Source organism: Balaenoptera physalus (genome assembly GCF_965194825.1).
Source record: "Balaenoptera physalus genome assembly, chromosome: 8".
In the NCBI taxonomy this organism is placed as follows: Eukaryota; Metazoa; Chordata; class Mammalia; order Artiodactyla; family Balaenopteridae; genus Balaenoptera; species Balaenoptera physalus.
This window is the reverse complement of record NC_138887.1, coordinates 49,389,240-49,405,837: the sequence shown is the minus strand read 5'-3', so window position 1 is coordinate 49,405,837 and position 16,598 is coordinate 49,389,240. Positions and strand designations below refer to the sequence as shown.

At 38.2% G+C, this 16,598-nt stretch overlaps 1 protein-coding gene across 1 annotated transcript in view; it reads left to right on the top strand.

Annotated features, from left to right (window-relative positions):
- Positions 1-16,598, top strand: part of DNAH11 (dynein axonemal heavy chain 11) — a 312,569-nt gene that overhangs the window by 139,304 nt on the left and 156,667 nt on the right. Inside the window, exons 37-42 of the mRNA XM_082472819.1 lie at positions 2,992-3,084; positions 4,305-4,499; positions 5,318-5,395; positions 7,677-7,809; positions 9,796-9,923; positions 11,185-11,333. Of these exons, the coding sequence (XP_082328945.1) occupies positions 2,992-3,084; positions 4,305-4,499; positions 5,318-5,395; positions 7,677-7,809; positions 9,796-9,923; positions 11,185-11,333 (776 nt within the window). The remainder of the gene's footprint in view (positions 1-2,991; positions 3,085-4,304; positions 4,500-5,317; positions 5,396-7,676; positions 7,810-9,795; positions 9,924-11,184; positions 11,334-16,598) is intronic.

Here is a 16,598-nt window from a genome sequence, read left to right as displayed (position 1 = left end):
GTGGACATTTTTGACCAAAGGAATAACCTGATGAAAATGGTGAAGATTATGTTAGCAGTTGTTTGCACTGTTTAAATGTCTAGGAGCGTCACCAAGTCATCTTTTTGTTTTTTTTTAAATTGAAGTATAGTTGATTTACAATGCTGTGTTAGTTTCTGGTGTACAGAAAAGTGATTGTTATATACACACACATACATATATAATCTTTTTCATATTCTTTTCCCTTATCGGTTATTACAGGATATTGAATATAGTTCCCTGTGCTATACAGTAGGACCTTGCTGTTTATCTGTTTGATATATGGTAGTTTGTATTTGCTAATCCCAAACTCCAAATTTATCCCTCTCCACCTCCTTTTCCCCTTTGGTAACCATAAGTTTGTTTTCTATGTCTGTAAGTCTGTTTCTGTTTTGTAAATAAGTTTATTTGTGTCATATTTTAGATTGCACATATAAGTGATCTCCTGCGATATTTGTCTTTCTCTATCTGACTTCACTTAGAATGATAATCTGTAGGTCCATTCATATTGCTGCAAATGGCATTATGCCATTTTTTTTATGGCTGAGTAGTATTCCATTGTATGCATGTACCATATCTTCTTTATCCATTCGTCTGTCAGTGGACCTTTGGGTTGCTTCCGTGACTTGGCTATTGTAAAGAGTGCTGCAGTGAACATTGGGGTGTATGTGTCTTTTTGTACATCCTCTCCTTTAATAGTGTTACTACGATGACTTAGCCCCTCCCCAATCTCCCTGGCCTCGTCTTTCCCCTCTCTTTCCCTCCTTTCAAGCCCTAGTCTTCTTTGTATATCAGTGGCTTTCAAATGATTTTTACCATGACCCACAGTAAAAAATACCTCTCTGCTGAGACTCAATATACACATACATGCATATACACATACATGCATACACACACGCACCCAAGCACAACTGAAACAAAAATCTTCACTAAACACTTCTTACCCTTATTTGCAGTGCACCCTGGCATTTTTCATTCCATTCTGTTCTATTTTAGTACCAACAAAAATGATGGTTAAAAGACCTCTGTTCAGTCCTGAATGGTGGGGCGGGTTTGTCCTCCAGTTCCAGGGCTTGTTCCTATGCTTGGTGCTCCTAAGGGTATAGTCATACCCCTTCGATTGTCTAGTTGGTGAATATATTGTGCAGTGTTTAATACATCCGCAGCCTTAAAGCTGTTTGCCCATTTTGTCTTTAAAGGTCTGAACAAATGGCTCAAACACACACTTGGTGAAATTTAAATGTTAATAAAACTGTATACCCAAAAAAAAAAAAAAATGATGGTTAAGACCCACTAAATTGATTTTATTATCTATTAATGTACTGAAAAGCATATACATTTATATGTGTTGCTTCACTGCTTACAAAGCATTAACTCATTTTACTTCAACAACCTTGTGAAGTGGGTGGATACTTTAATCTACCTTTTTATAGATGATGATAGTAGGGCTTGGAGAGGTTAAGTGACTTTCCCACACGCACAGCTGGGAGACATTGAGAGAAAGGTTGTTACTATGTGGATTGTAGATAGAAGACAAAGGAGAGAAGGTGGGTTACATACAGTCAGTCAGCTAATACAGTGTATCTTTCTTGAGCCCCCTGCCCTGTGCTGTGTGCTGTGTGCTGTGCTAGGACCTAGAAGGCAAAAAATCAGCATGGGGTTTGTGCTCCAGGAGCTCGGAGCCTGTGAAGGAATCTTTTGTAGGGGTAATGTGGAAGTCTCAAAGAGGTATTGGTTTAATCACTGAACTTTTTTAAAAAATTTTTATTGGGGTATAGTTGATTTATAATGTTGTGTTAGTTTCAAGTGTACAGCAAAGTGAACCTGTCATACATATACAAATATCCACTCTTTTTTAGATTCTTTCCCATATAGGCCATTACAGAGTACTGGGTAGAGTTCCTTGTGCTATACAGTAGGTCCTTATTAGTTATCTATTTTATATACAGTAGTGTATCAATATATATATCAATCCCAATCTCCCAGTTTATCCCTCCCCCGCTTACCCCCAGTAACCATGAGTTTGTTTTCTACATCTGTGACTCTGTTTATGTTTTGTAGATAAGTTCATTTGTACCCCTTTTTGTAGATTCCACTTCTTAATCACTCAGATGCTCCAGTCTTGATGTTGGCACTTAATACAGTCAAAACTGGATTATTAAAGTTCAGTGATTATTTTCTACATCTGTAACTCTATTTCTGTTTTGTAGATAAGTTCATTTGTACCCTTTTTTTAGATTCCACACAGAAGCAATATCATATGATATCATTACCAGGGGGTAAGGGGTGGGGGGGGAGGGATCAATTGAGAGATTGGGATTGACATATACACACTACTATATATAAAATAGATAACTAATAAGGACCTACTGTATAGCACAGGCAACTCTACTCAATACTCTGTAATGACCTGTATGGGAAAAGAATCTAAAAAAGAGTGGATATATGTATATGTGTAACTGATTCACTTTGCTGTACACCTGAAACTAACACAACATTGTAAATCAACTATACTCCAATAAAAATTAAAAATAAAATTTAAAAAAAGAGTAATGAGGGAAATTAGAGATCCAGGGCTGGGAATGCATGGAATAGCAGGGCTGCCGGTGGAGAACAAGAGGAGTGTGCTTGTGGTTGGAAGTGAAAACACTGGAGTAATTGAAGCCCTGAGTTGGCAGGCTTACTGAGAGAACAGAGGGAGGAAGGCGGATGCAGCCTTGGGCAAATACTGCAACTAAACGCTATGGAAAGAAGAGATTTGCTGACAGAGGTGGAGAATCAGGCAAAAGAAGCAGGACTCTGAAGGGATACAGTTTTTACAATTTCAAGGAGGGGAGGAGAATATTATTTTACAGCATTAAGGCACATATTTATCTGAACTCCTTTCTTTTAGCTTTTGGCTTTTACTTCTGGAATGAGAATCTGATTCCCTCATAAAATTTTTGAAAAAATATATCTGTGTTTTGATTTTAGGATCATTATGATTGGGGACTTCGTGCCATTAAATCTGTCTTGGTTGTAGCTGGCTCCCTGAAACGAGGAGATAAAAATAGACCTGAAGATCAGGTACTGCAATGCTAATATGATTTTGTTGAGTGAATAGCTAAATGGCTTTGTACAAATAAAAGTATATCTATCTGGATGGTGGGTCATACATAGCACGACTTTTTAAAAAGCATCACATCTATTTTTAATACAGGATATTTTGAGGACTGGCATTTCTTATGTTATAAAAGACCACAAGTATTCTTGAGTAAAAGGATATGAATATATGAAAGAAAATGTGATTTTATAAGTGCTTCTGAAATACCAGCCACAAAAAGTATTTTGGCGATCATAAATAATTTAGTAATCAATGTTTGATTTTCTCTGAGGAACATTTAGAAAATCTGATTGAGTTGGGATATTAATCCTGAAAAAGTCCATGAAGACATAATCTAATGGAAGAAAGTATGTCCATTTCATGGGATGTGAGATATGTTTAAAGAAAGCGATGGGGGGATGCTCACCTAACACCAATGATATATTTAGTTGGTTATTTAGAGCTACTAGGGGAATGTTCCACTATCCTTCATGGGGAAAAACAATAACACCCACATCGTGCATTTTTCTCTATTAAACAAGTAGTGAGAGTAATGGATATACAGCCTGTGTGAAGATGCAGTATGGCTTGAGATTTTGAAAAAGGTCTATTCCTGTGAGTTTCTTTACATGTTAAGGGATATTTATCATGTGATTTTCTACCTCTCTTTTCCAATCTTTCTCTCTCTTCCTCTGAGTCACAATTCATGATTGGGTCAAGATTTCATGCATTTACCTCTTCCTGTAAAAGTCATTCTTATGTTCAAGTTACTGCTTTTAAAATCTAAAGCCCTCTTTGGTTTTCAGCCAAAATAGAACAAAAACCGAAACTAAAAATGAGTTGAGTTTATCATTCTGAGATTCTTCAAGTATTTTGGACAAAACAGTCTCATGGGCTTGGTTAATTTACATCCTGGAGTTTGAAGATTACAGAGAGAAGTACCTCAGACCCTTTCTTAAGATCAAGACATTATCCAGGGAGGAATGGGACCTCTTTGTTGGTTTTAGTCTGAGGTTATCCATGGTATCAGCAGAGCTTTCTACTGTTCTGATATATGACCTTGTAAGCAGTGACCCTCCCTGTAGATAGAATGCCATTCTAATAGAGAACAGTGTCTATCTCATGATTACATCTTTAGCTAATTAGGTGTTTGTTAGACCTTGTATTGGCTTTTTTATGAAATATTTTCTCTTTTCCTTTCTAGGTACTCATGAGAGCATTAAGGGACTTCAATATGCCTAAAATAGTGACTGATGACATCCCTGTGTTTTTGGGCCTGGTTGGTGACCTGTTTCCAGCCCTGGATGTGCCCCGGAGGAGAGTGCCCCACTTTGAACAGATGGTCAGGCAGTCCACCGTGGAGCTCCGCCTGCAGCCCGAGGAAAGCTTCATCCTCAAAGTAAAAGGATCCTTTCCTTGTCATGGCAGCCCTTGGGAGGTGCATTGACAATAAGTGTGGTTAAGTGATACTCAACCAAAACATTAACTTACATATTACACTGACCTTAAGATGCTCTTAACCAAAGCATTCTAATATAGTCCCATTCTGTGAGAAGGTGAAAACACAGAGAGGGTAAGTCATGGTTTTCAATGTAAGCAGACTTTTCATTAGTTTATAGAACTCCTTGGTTCTTCTTGGTGATGTGCACCAAAAATTAATTTTGCTCTCTTTTCTCTCCATCTTAGAGAAAGTTGGAAAGAAAGTCATTAGCACATGCTTGTAATTGGGGAGAAACATATGATATCACCTGAGTTATCAAAGGCTTGTGCATATGCTCACTCATTTGGGATGTAGTGAATACATGGATGTTAAAATACATACAGATTATCTGTTATAGATATTTCAAAGGATATAAGTCATTAGTCAGTTGTAGATGATGTTGGCCGTATGCTGTTTCTGGTCACACTTCATGAAGAGTCATTGATTTTTGTAACTAACCCCTGCCATGTACCAAGTACCTCTGTACTTCACTTCTGCCTGTGTCACTGACTCACCGAGTAATGGTTTTTCTTCATCCTCATCCCCATACTCTACGTTGAGAGATCTGGGAGCAACTATACTTTGCCCTTGTCATCTTTTCTAACTTTCCGGGAATATAATGCTGTCAGTGGGGGCTGGCTCACGTTGTAAGGAAAGAACTGGGTGAAAATGGGCAGATTTTTTTTTAAATCACAAACTCATTAAAGGAAACTAGTGTGTGGCTGTTTGGTCTGCAGGTGGTCCAGCTTGAGGAGCTGTTGGCCTTGCGACACTCTGTCTTTGTCGTTGGAAACGCAGGCACGGGAAAGAGCAAGGTATAGTCAACACCTGTTAGCTTCCAGCCGTGAAAGGAACAAAATTGCGTGGGGTGGGAGACCTACATTCACTTCTATTTGAGAGTTCCCTTCAGTGAAGTTGCTCATAATTTTGGGTTAGGATCCGAGACTCTAACATTGCTATTTGATCACTTGACCCTCTCCCTTTATACCGGGAGCAGGGAGAGAGGAGTTAGTAGAACATTGAATTCAAATAAGTAAACTGAGGGAAGATTGGGCTTTCCATGTGAGATAGCATCCTATTCACTAACTTAGATGCATGCCATCCTGCTCTATGCATCTTTCAATAACATACCTGAATTCTTTTATCCAAAGTAAACATATTGAGAGACTCTAGAATAAGATACCTGGCTTATAGGATTGGTGTGGCCCTACCCACATTGATCAAAACTATTTTCTTATATTTCCCAAGTTATCTTAGTGTCTCCTCCCCATTTCATTAAGAAAAACCCAAATAGTTTTCTTCAATACTCCCCCAGAAATATAGCCCTCTATAGGGCCAAAACAAAACTTGAAAAGAAAGGGAGGAAGCAAAAACCACATTTTTGAAGTACTTATTATGTACTCCGCTAGGTGCATTATGTGTGATTTACTCTGCACAATGATGATAGGCCATGGGTGTTATTATCCCCATTTTTAGTTCACTGCTTGATTTTGTTTGGTCTTACTGACAGTCCTGGCAACATACTTATTTTCTTGCTTGGCAGACAGTATATGCAGAACTGCATGCATTTTAACTGAGGGTGCTTGGGTATAAACATATTTAGTAACCAGCAACTAAAAATAAGCAGAGTGGGCATATGAGACTTCAGAGCATGGGTGTCTATAGAACTTGCCAATATTTAGGTCAGAACCCAAAGTGGAATACGTGTAAAAGGAAGCCCTGTATAGGGCTTTTTCTACTGAAAAATGTAATCATTGAAATTGTAAAGTAGATAACTGATAGACCTGTAATTATTTTGTTAAAGTAACTTTCAGATGTGAGCCATGGTGCAAGGAAGGATAAAATTGAATTCTATAATTTTCAGTAGATTAATGGTTTCTAAAAATGGAAGCTTAATATTTCTAAGACATTCAATTTCTTTCATCTAGTCTTCATTGATTCCGTTCTATTCAACCTTTGCTTAAGCTTATAGAACTGGAGCACCAAAGCTTGGGCCATGTTATTTAGCAACGGATTATTCTAAAGTATTTGGCAATTGTTTATCAGTCCTTTAAACCCCTGTGAGAGGAGATCAGGATGATTATATCTAAAATAAAAGCCATGGCTTTTCAGAGAAAGCAGAAAGGATAGTTGGGCGGATATTTGGGTTAAAGTGTCAATTAATTAAATAGACATGTATTAAGCACCTATCCTGAGAATTCTTTTTATTTAATTTTTTACACTTTTTAAATTTATTTTTTATCTTTGTTTCCTTATTGGCCACGCTGCGTGGCATGCGGGATCTTAGTTCCCCAACCAGGGATAGAACCTGTGCCCCTGCAGTGGAAGCACAGAGTCTTAACCACTGGACCCTCCAGAGAGGTCCTATCCTGTGAATTCTTATCACCAAGGCTTCTTTTCCTCAGTTACCTAGAACAGGGCTTCTCAACCTCAGCACTATTGACATCTGTACCAGATAACTCTTTGTCCTGGGGGCTGCTCTTTCACTGCAGGATGTTGAGCAGCACCCCTGGCCTCTGCCCACGAGATGCCCAGTAGCACATCCTCTTCCCCCAAGTCAAGATGATCTCCTCTTGAGGACTATTGTTCTAGGTAGCTAGGTCTCAAAGCATGTCTAAACCAGCATCCTGGACATCACCTGGGACCTTCTTAGAACTCAAATCAGTCCTGCGCAAGACCTGCTAAATTAGAAACTCTGAGATCGGGTCCATTAGTCTGTTTTAATACCCTCTAAGCACTTTGGATGCAGGCTAAATTTTAAGAACAATCTAAATAATACAGGCAGAGTGGATTTTAATAACATGTACAGGAGCACATTTACATATAGTCCTTTACTTTGCACACATGGTTAAAAATCTCAGTTGACAGTGGCTTTCTCTTGACAGAATCAGGTGAACTGATCCTCAGGGATTGTGGGATTAAATTTTTCAAGATGTGAATGAAAATGTGCACATGTAAATTTTTTCCCATTTTCAATATACACAGAATATCTAGGAACATATAATGCCTAAGGAAAACCCTTCAGAAATCTTTTGCTTCCCATTTGGCTTACATTAGTATTAATTTTCTTAGCGTTTTTCCTTCTTTCTTTTTCAGATTTTGAGAACACTGAACCGAACATATGTTAACATGAAACAGAAACCCATTTGGAATGACTTAAACCCCAAAGCTGTGACAACAGATGAACTCTTTGGTTTCATACATCATGCTACCCGAGAATGGAAAGATGGCAAGTAGTATTTCCCCTTTTGAAGTGCTAAAATTTTCTTTTTTTTTTTAATCCAGAAAATCATTTCTCAGTTCAAGCCAATTTTAGTCATGGTTGTAGATTTACTGTTTATGGGTTGGCGTTATTGGAAATACAGCAGCTCACAACAGCATTTATAACCTATACATTAAAACTAGATTTGATTAAGTGGTCGATTAGCATTCAGCAGATTTGTGCTCAGAGCTGTGTATTTTATCCCCCATCAGTTATGTCAGGGCTCCCTGTAAACCAGCAGAGAAGCCAACACCAATGCCTCAGGGAACATTTATAAAGTACCTGATACAAGATACTGAGTTTCAGGCATGTGCTATTCTAGGTTCCAGGGCAAAAGTCAGTGGGACATGTTTCTTGCCCTGAAAGCTTTTGTGGACAAGCAGATTCCTTTGTTAAAATCACTTTTAACATTCTCATTTCCGTAAACGCACTAATCTAGACATCATCCTTGAGTCCTTTCCCACATTCACACCCTACATTTAACCTCACAGCAAACCCTATAGGCCTTGCTTACCTTTAACATGCGTATTGTATTCCAGTACTTCTCACCTTCTCTGCAGCTCCCACATGAGTCCAAGCCACCAGCACCTCTTGCCTGTATTTGCGGTGTCGCACCTCACGGGTCTCCGTTAATTCATTTTCCATGCAGCAGACAGAGGGCGGTCTTCAGAATGTTAGTTCTCTGCTTGCAGTTTCCAGTGTGTTTCATCACCGTTAGAATCCAACCTTTATCCAAAGCCTGCAAGGTTCTATGTGATTGAGTCCCTCTTCCCCATCTCTGATCTCATTTCCTATTCTCTGCCTTTCACTTGCACGTACACTCGGGCCTCCTTGCTCTTCTCTGAACCCGCCAAGCATCTTCCTGTCACGGGCCTTTGCACTTGGTATTCCCACCATCTGCAACACTGGAGATACCTGCATGGCTTGCTCCCTTATGTTACTGGAATGTCTGGTCAAATATCGCATCAGAGAAGACTTCCCTGGTGACCCTATCAAAGGAGCAGACCTCGTCATTCTCCATCCTAGTATCATGTACACCCTGCTTCCTTAATCTGTGGGACAGTCAAAATTTGCTCTCTTAGGCTTTCTTTTTTTTTTTTTTAAAGACTGTGGCAGAAAGGGTATAATATACGTTTATGCTGAAAATATGTAGAAGCCTTTCAAATTAGTGTCCATTAGAAAAGGTTGCTGGCTTTTTTATGAATTATGGTAGCAGGTTCTACTATAGGCTATCACTTATCTTTGCACAAAATGCTTCACAGAGGAAGCAAAACCTTCCACATACCTGCCTCTAAACAGTTTTTTTCACCATAGTATTATATACTTGAGTTTTGAACAGTCAGCAACTATTAAATGTGCAATGAAACACGCATAATACTTAGCAAAAAGGACTCTGGATTTTAAATGTTTCTATCTTTACATCTTGTGAGATAATGATAACTTATTATAATGCCAGTGAACACATTTCCCAAAGAAATGTATTGCACTTCTGAATACTTTAGCTTTATAATGATCTCTCTTGAATAATGTTATAGAAAAATGGAGAAAGGTGGAATAAATTAGCATTTGGCCTAAAATAGATACTGAATATATGTGCATGAAAAAGGTTAATATTTTCATTTGGTGTAAGTTTTGAGTTTCATGTATGTCACCTGCTATAAATCTCCACAGGTGTTCTTCAAGGAAGGTACTATCATCTTTATTTGACATTTGGGGTTGCTCAGTCTGAGAAGTTAAGGAACCTTCTCATGGAAGTAAAACTTGCCCATTGGTCTAGATCTCAGGGATAGCTCAAAAAGTAGTGCTGCTTGCCCACCTGAAAGAGGTGGCAAACTTATAGCAAATTTACTTACTGAATAAAAGAGCTCCCAGTAAAAACAAGACAAATTTATTTTAGAAATAAATAGCACTCAACTCCATTATACATTAGGATTGCTTACTCTTAACTTATAGGTCTATTCTCATCCATTCTGCGAGAACAAGCAAATCTTAGGCATGATGGACCAAAATGGATAGTGCTGGATGGCGATATTGATCCCATGTGGATTGAATCACTAAATACTGTCATGGACGATAACAAGGTGAGTAATACCTCAGTGCTAAACCTTAAATGTAACACCTGGAGTGTACTGAGTTCCATTCACTTGTTGACTTTAATACCAGTTTCAGGCATTAACCTGATATTCTTTATGTAATTACTATCTTGATGTGGCACCTTCCTGGGAATTCTCTTAATTTCACTATTAAAGAATTTAAGGGAATACATTTTTTCTTGCCTATAAATTTAACCATCTTTAAAGAGAGTTAGATATGTATCCAAGGATTTAGTTCATCCACATCTTACCATTTTCTAAGAGCTAGGCGTAAATTATTATTATATCTTCTCTTTAAGTATGGACTACTTGGATAATAAAAGAATGAGTTTGTGCCCTATGTTAATTGGCTAAATTTAGCTCTTGAAATTAAGTAGTTCCTATGGCTACAGATTTGAGTATGCATTCCTAAGCATTTTGCCATGGTTAATCCAGAATTTCCAGCAAAAAACAAAAGGTGAAGGTACAGGTCTGTGAGACACCATTGAAGCAACACAAGGTCTACTGTTAGAGTCAGGAGAAAGAAATCATTAATTGTCATTGCTATAGAATAGTAGTAGTAACCCCCTTAACCTAAGAGTAATTACTGTTTTCTGAACCAAGACATTGTCTATGATAAAATACAGGTCTAAGAACCTTATACTTGCATGAGTTTCTATAGGACAATTTAAAATTCTAAATAAAGTTTATTTTTTATGGCATTCAGGCTTTTTTATGTAATCAACTCTTAAAACAAGGGTCTTATATTTAGTAATAATTACCACAGTTATTTAAAGGTTGGCATGAGTGAGTCCATGTTGGTAAGTTTGTTCCTCAGGGGTCAGCGAGCTCCCCTGAGGATGAACTGAGATCTTTATTCAGACTGCATTTCATTGTTTGTTTGTTTTTTATTTGATTTTGTTTTTGAAACAAACAACATTTTTTAAAGGGAAGGATAGTTGAGTTACAATGTTGTGTTAATTACTGCTGTACAGCAAAGTCAGTTATGCATATATATATATATATATACACATTCTTTTCCATGATGGTTTATCACGGGATACTGAATATAGTTCCCTGTGATATCCAGTACGACCTTGTTGTTTATCCATCCTATATATATTCAGACTGAATTTCTAACTCAGGCAGTGAGCTCATAGCCTTTGGCACTTCTCCTGGGGGAAGGACTTTGTGCTGTTTTGGAAAGTTAGCAGCCTTGCCTTTGCTGCCTAATGAAATGGCCACTTTTGTGCTGTGCTGCTCTGTCCAGGTGCTGACCTTGGCCAGCAATGAACGCATAGCTCTCACTCCCTCTATGAGGCTGCTCTTCGAGGTTCATCACTTAAGGACAGCAACCCCAGCTACTGTTTCCAGGGCTGGTATTCTATACGTGAACCCACAAGATTTAGGCTGGAATCCGTGAGTATAGTTTTTATTTTAATTGTGGTAAAATATACATGAATATCGAATTTACCATTTTAACCATTTTTAAGTGTAAAGTTCAGTGGCATTGAGTACACTCACGTTGTTGTACAACCATCATTACCATCCATCTCCAGAACCTTTTGCATCTTCCCAAACTGAAGCCCCATATGCACTAAGCAGTAGCCCTCCCAGCATCCCCACCTCCTTTCTACTTTCTCTCTATGAATTTGAATACTCTAGGTGCTTCTTATAAATTGAATCATATAGTAATTGTCTTTTTGTGCTGGGCTTATTTCACTGAGCATAATGTCTTCAAAGTTCATGCATGTTACAGCAGGTGCCGGAATGTCCTTCCTTTTCATAGCTGAATGATATTTCATTGGGTAGAGATATATATATCTCCTATTGTTTATCCATTCATCCTTCTGTAGATACTTGGGCTGCTTCTCCCTTTTGACTGTTGAAAATAATACTTCTGTGAACACGGGCATAATCTCTTTGAGTCCCAGCTTTCAATTATTTTTGGTACATATATGTACAAGCGGAATGGCTAGGTCTTATGGTAATTCTGTTTCAAATTTTTTGAGGAACCACCATACTGTTTTCCATTAGTAGCTACTCCATTTTACATTCCCATCAGTAGAGCACAAGAGTTCCAACTTCTGCATGACCCCACCAATACTTGTTATTTTCTCTATTTTTTATAATAACCATCCTAATGGGTGTGGAATGGTATCTCATTCCAGTTTTGACTTACATTTTTCTAATGATTAATCATTTGAGCATCTTTTCATGTGTTTATTGGCCATTTGTATATTTTCTTTAGAGAAATGCCCATTTCAGTCCTTTGCCTATTTTTTAATCTAGTTGTTTGGGTTCTTTGTTGTTTTTGTGAACATTTCTTTCTTTAATCTTAGGTTTCTAAGAATGCTAAAAATGTATTTGATTATTTGAAGAAAATGTTAGCAATTAAATTTAAAGTTAATTAAGCTAATTTAAAAATCATTAAATTAGCACCTGTATGCAGTTGTCATTTTTATTTGGACATTGCCCTGTTCACACCTTGCACATGTTAAGACATATATTTGTTGACTAAGTGAATAAGTAATAATAATAGCTCGTATGGAGCACATAGATAGAAGTATATCATTTAGTGAACATTTGTGTGTTTGTATGTATACACATAATATGCATACATGAACAGTGGTGATGCTTTGATTTAGAACAAGTTTATTGTGCCCACTTGCTTACTCTTCAAATGCTTACACTTTCCATAATTCATTCTGGTGGTCCCTTGTCACCCCCTCTCATATTCCCACTATGTGCTGTAGAAACATCTGAGCTCTGCACATGAACACGTGCTGGTACCTGGCATGCTTCTTGTGTCAGATATCTTCTCTTTACCCCTCCACCCTGTTCTGTGCCCCCAGCGGCCATCCTGTGTGGACCACATCATTGGGCTCCTTGCCCTCTGGCTTCTGGTTGGTTTGGCCAATGAGGAGCCCTGGCAGGAAATGAGAGGGAGAAAGGAGAGTGAAGTCAGGCTATTCATTCCCTTGGCTCCCTCCCTGCAGGAGCACATCAGGATGACCGTGACCTTCATCAGCAGGTCCTCGTAAATCTCTCCATGAGATTCTTTGCTTCCAGGTTCTGATAGCCCTTCATTCTCTTGTCCCTGCGGCCGCGGGTGCTCTGACCGTTTCTCAGCCATCACCCCATGACGTGGCACTCTACTGTCCATTTTCCCTGCTTCCGCCCACACCTTTGCCAATAGTCCTTTTATTGATCCTTCTCTCTTATCCTAATTTGAGGATGACCTCTGTTCCCTGCCAGATGCCTGACTCATGCACTCCTCCAGGCTACTTTTCTGTGTACTGATTTATTTACCAAAAGTCTCATCCTCTAGCTCAGCAGCCAAGTAGAGCCATAGCCAGGTTTCTGTGAAGGTAAACCTTCATTGGCTAGGGGAGGGAGTGATTTTTAAAAGTCTAAAATGGAGAGTTCTTCTTGAGCTAATAGCTCCTTTCCCCAGCTAGGATTTTGACTATCTCCTAGGATGCTTCTGTTGATCGGGGGCTAGCTGACGGAGAATCTCCAGTGCCCCTTGACTCCCCCATATAGAGACCAGAGGCAGTCTTGTACCCCTCACCCCCACTGGTGTGGTCTGATTTCAGGAGTGAATCTCACAGTTCCCAAGGTCTCTGTAGTTCAGTTTTCAGTTTTAATAACATATGGAGATTTGTGCTAACAAAAGCGGTCTAAATCCCCATTTAAAGAAAGACTTTTATCTCGTAAGTCAAAGGTCACAGTTTGGCAAAAGAGTCACCCAGTTTACATTCTTGAGAAAGTTAAACCCCTCTTCACCATTAGATTTTATTTTCATGGAGGTTTTTTAAAATTTAAGATCAATGGGTAGGTTTTAATTTTCATATGTGTGACCAAAGGGTCCATCCAGGTCATTATCCAAAATAATGGGAATCTTCTGTAAAGGATATTTTTATATTTTTACCTCCTACTGCCAGAAACTTTCCATGAACTACCAAAAAGTGGCTATTTCAAGTTGGGGGTCGTATATTTTTAACTCCATATTTATTGGATAATTTATTACCTTACTTCAATGTCATAATATTAAAAATGTGATAGCTTTACATGTATTGACTCATTTAATCCCTAATCACCTTCTGAGATCAATGTAGTTATCAATCTAATTTCCCAAACCAGTATCTGTCTCAATCTTCCCCGACTTTTTAATTCGAAAGTGTTCAAAAATATAGAAAAATTGAAAAGGTGGTAGGTAGTACATTGTACAACTATGCACTCTTTTCCTGCAGTCATCAATTTTTACGGTTTTGCCCAACTTACTTTCCTTTGGCTGTACATACACTCCCTCTCACAGGCAGAGAGAGACATATATTTTATTTTTTTTATATTTATTTATTTATTTGGTTGCACCGGGTCTTAGCTGTGGCTCGCGGGCTCCTTAGTTGCAGCAAGTGGGCTCCTTAGTCGTGGCATGTGAACTCTTGGTTGCGGCATGCGTGTGGCATCTAGTTCCCTGGCCAGGGATCGAACCCGGGCCCCCTGCGTTGAAAGCACAGAGCCTTATCCACTGCGCCACCAGGGTGGTCCCCTATATTTTCTACTTTTGTTTATTTTTGCTGAATTATCTGAAAGTAAGTTGGAGACATTGACAGTTCATCCCTAAGTACTTCAGCATCTCTCTCCTAAGAACTAGGGTATTCTCCTATATGAACATAATTCAATTAACATACCTAAGAAATTCATCTTTTATATAATACTATCAAAACAAACAGTAATGTTTCAAAATTTCCCAGCTACCCTGGGAATTTCCTCTGTAGCTTTTTAAAAAAATCCAGCATCAAAACAAGGACCATGCATTGCATCTACTTATCTCTGTTTTCTCCTTTAATCTAAAATATCCACCCACCTTTTTCTTTCATGACATTTACAGTTTTGAAGAGAACAAGCCAGACATTTCGAAGAATAACCCATTGGTGGTTACAAAGTGGGTCAACCCTTCTGTCTCCATATATTAGGTGACATTTTTAGTAAAGAACTTTTTCTCTTCTTCCCTTCTACTCTCCTTCCTCCCTTCCTTCCTTTCACTCTCTCTCTTTCACTCTCCCCCCTTCCTTTTTTCTTTTTGAGGAGTGTCATTTTCTATTCATGGCTTCTTTTCTCTTAGTTCAGTGGGTTATGATTCATTGCCAACAGTATTCTTTTGCATGCTCAAGTTGCCCTAAATTTTGCCAGCAGGACCCCCTTCAAGCCAGCCCCTTCCATGTTCTTTTGTACTTGTTCTCCTAAGTCTTTGAGCACTTTGCTTTCTGGCTAACGCAGATGCTTCTGGCTCATCTCAGACTTTACTTCCCCTACGCTTCTTTCACCCATTTCTCTAAGGAGCTGGAAGTGACTGCTTTTTGTATAAGGAGTGGTATTTAGAATCCAAGATAAGGATGCTAGGAGGGCTCATTGCCACTGGTATGTCATTGCTTCTAGACCCTTCAGTGAACAGAGTTAGGAAATATATTTTCTTAATTCATATTATGGGAACTGATAAGATATTTTGGATAGAAGAGATTATGAAATACTGTGTTCATAGTATCTCTGTGGGGTTCACAGTATCTCTGTGGGACTAAATAGAGTGCCATTACTGCTTAAGCTACCTGGAATATTTTTGTTAAAATTCACTGAGCTATTTAAAAGCATAATTTTATGTCCACATTTTACAGGTATGAGGTCAAACAACATCCTTAAAATCACATCATTATGTGACTAGCTCTAGAAATCAAATACTATTTTAATTCTGAGTTCTAAGTAAGTTTACTGGAAGAATCCTAGACAGTTCATATGTCTGTTGAGATCTTGAGATAATAGAGAAAGCAGGAGTTAGAAGAAAGTTTCTGAAGATTATGATCAGTGAGAAGTTTTTCTAGTAGAAAAGAATAAAATGCACGGAAAGGGAAAAACAAACAGGTAATGAATTAAATTCATTTATAATTATTTAAATTATTAAAATTATTTAAGGTGAGCATAACTGAAAATGAGATCTACCAAACTGTGTATCGCATGGCTTGTACATAATGATAGGAAAACACAGGAGTATTTCTGGAATTTTGTCTGATTCCTGGAAGATAACTTTTGGTAGCCACAACTTGAGATCATACTTTTTCCTCTATTACTTTAGCTGAAAATACTCCTATTTAAAAAATTGACTTTATTGAAGTGTAGTTGATTTACAATGTTGTGTTAGTTTCAGGCATACAGCAAAGTGATTAAGTTATACATATATATGTATTAGTTTGCCTCTGCCAATCCCAAACTCCCAATCCATCCCTCCCCCATGGCAACCACAAGTCTGTTCTCTGTGTCTATGAGTCTGTTTCTATTTTGTATTGATAGATAAGTTCATTTGTGTCATATTTTATATTCCACATATAAGTGATATCATATGGTATTTGTCTCTCTTTCTGACTGACTTCACTTAGTATAATAATCTCTAGGTCCATCCATGTTGCTGCTGCAAATGGCATTATTTCTTTCTTTCTTGGTTTTAACAGCTGAGTAATATTCCACTGTATATATATACCGTGTCTTCTTTATCCATTCACCTGTCAATGGACATTTAGGTTGTTTCCATGTCTTGGCTATTGTGAATAGTGCTGCTATGAACACAGGGGTGCATGTCTTTTTTCGAATTTTATTTTTCTCCTGATATATGCCCAGGAGTGGGATTGC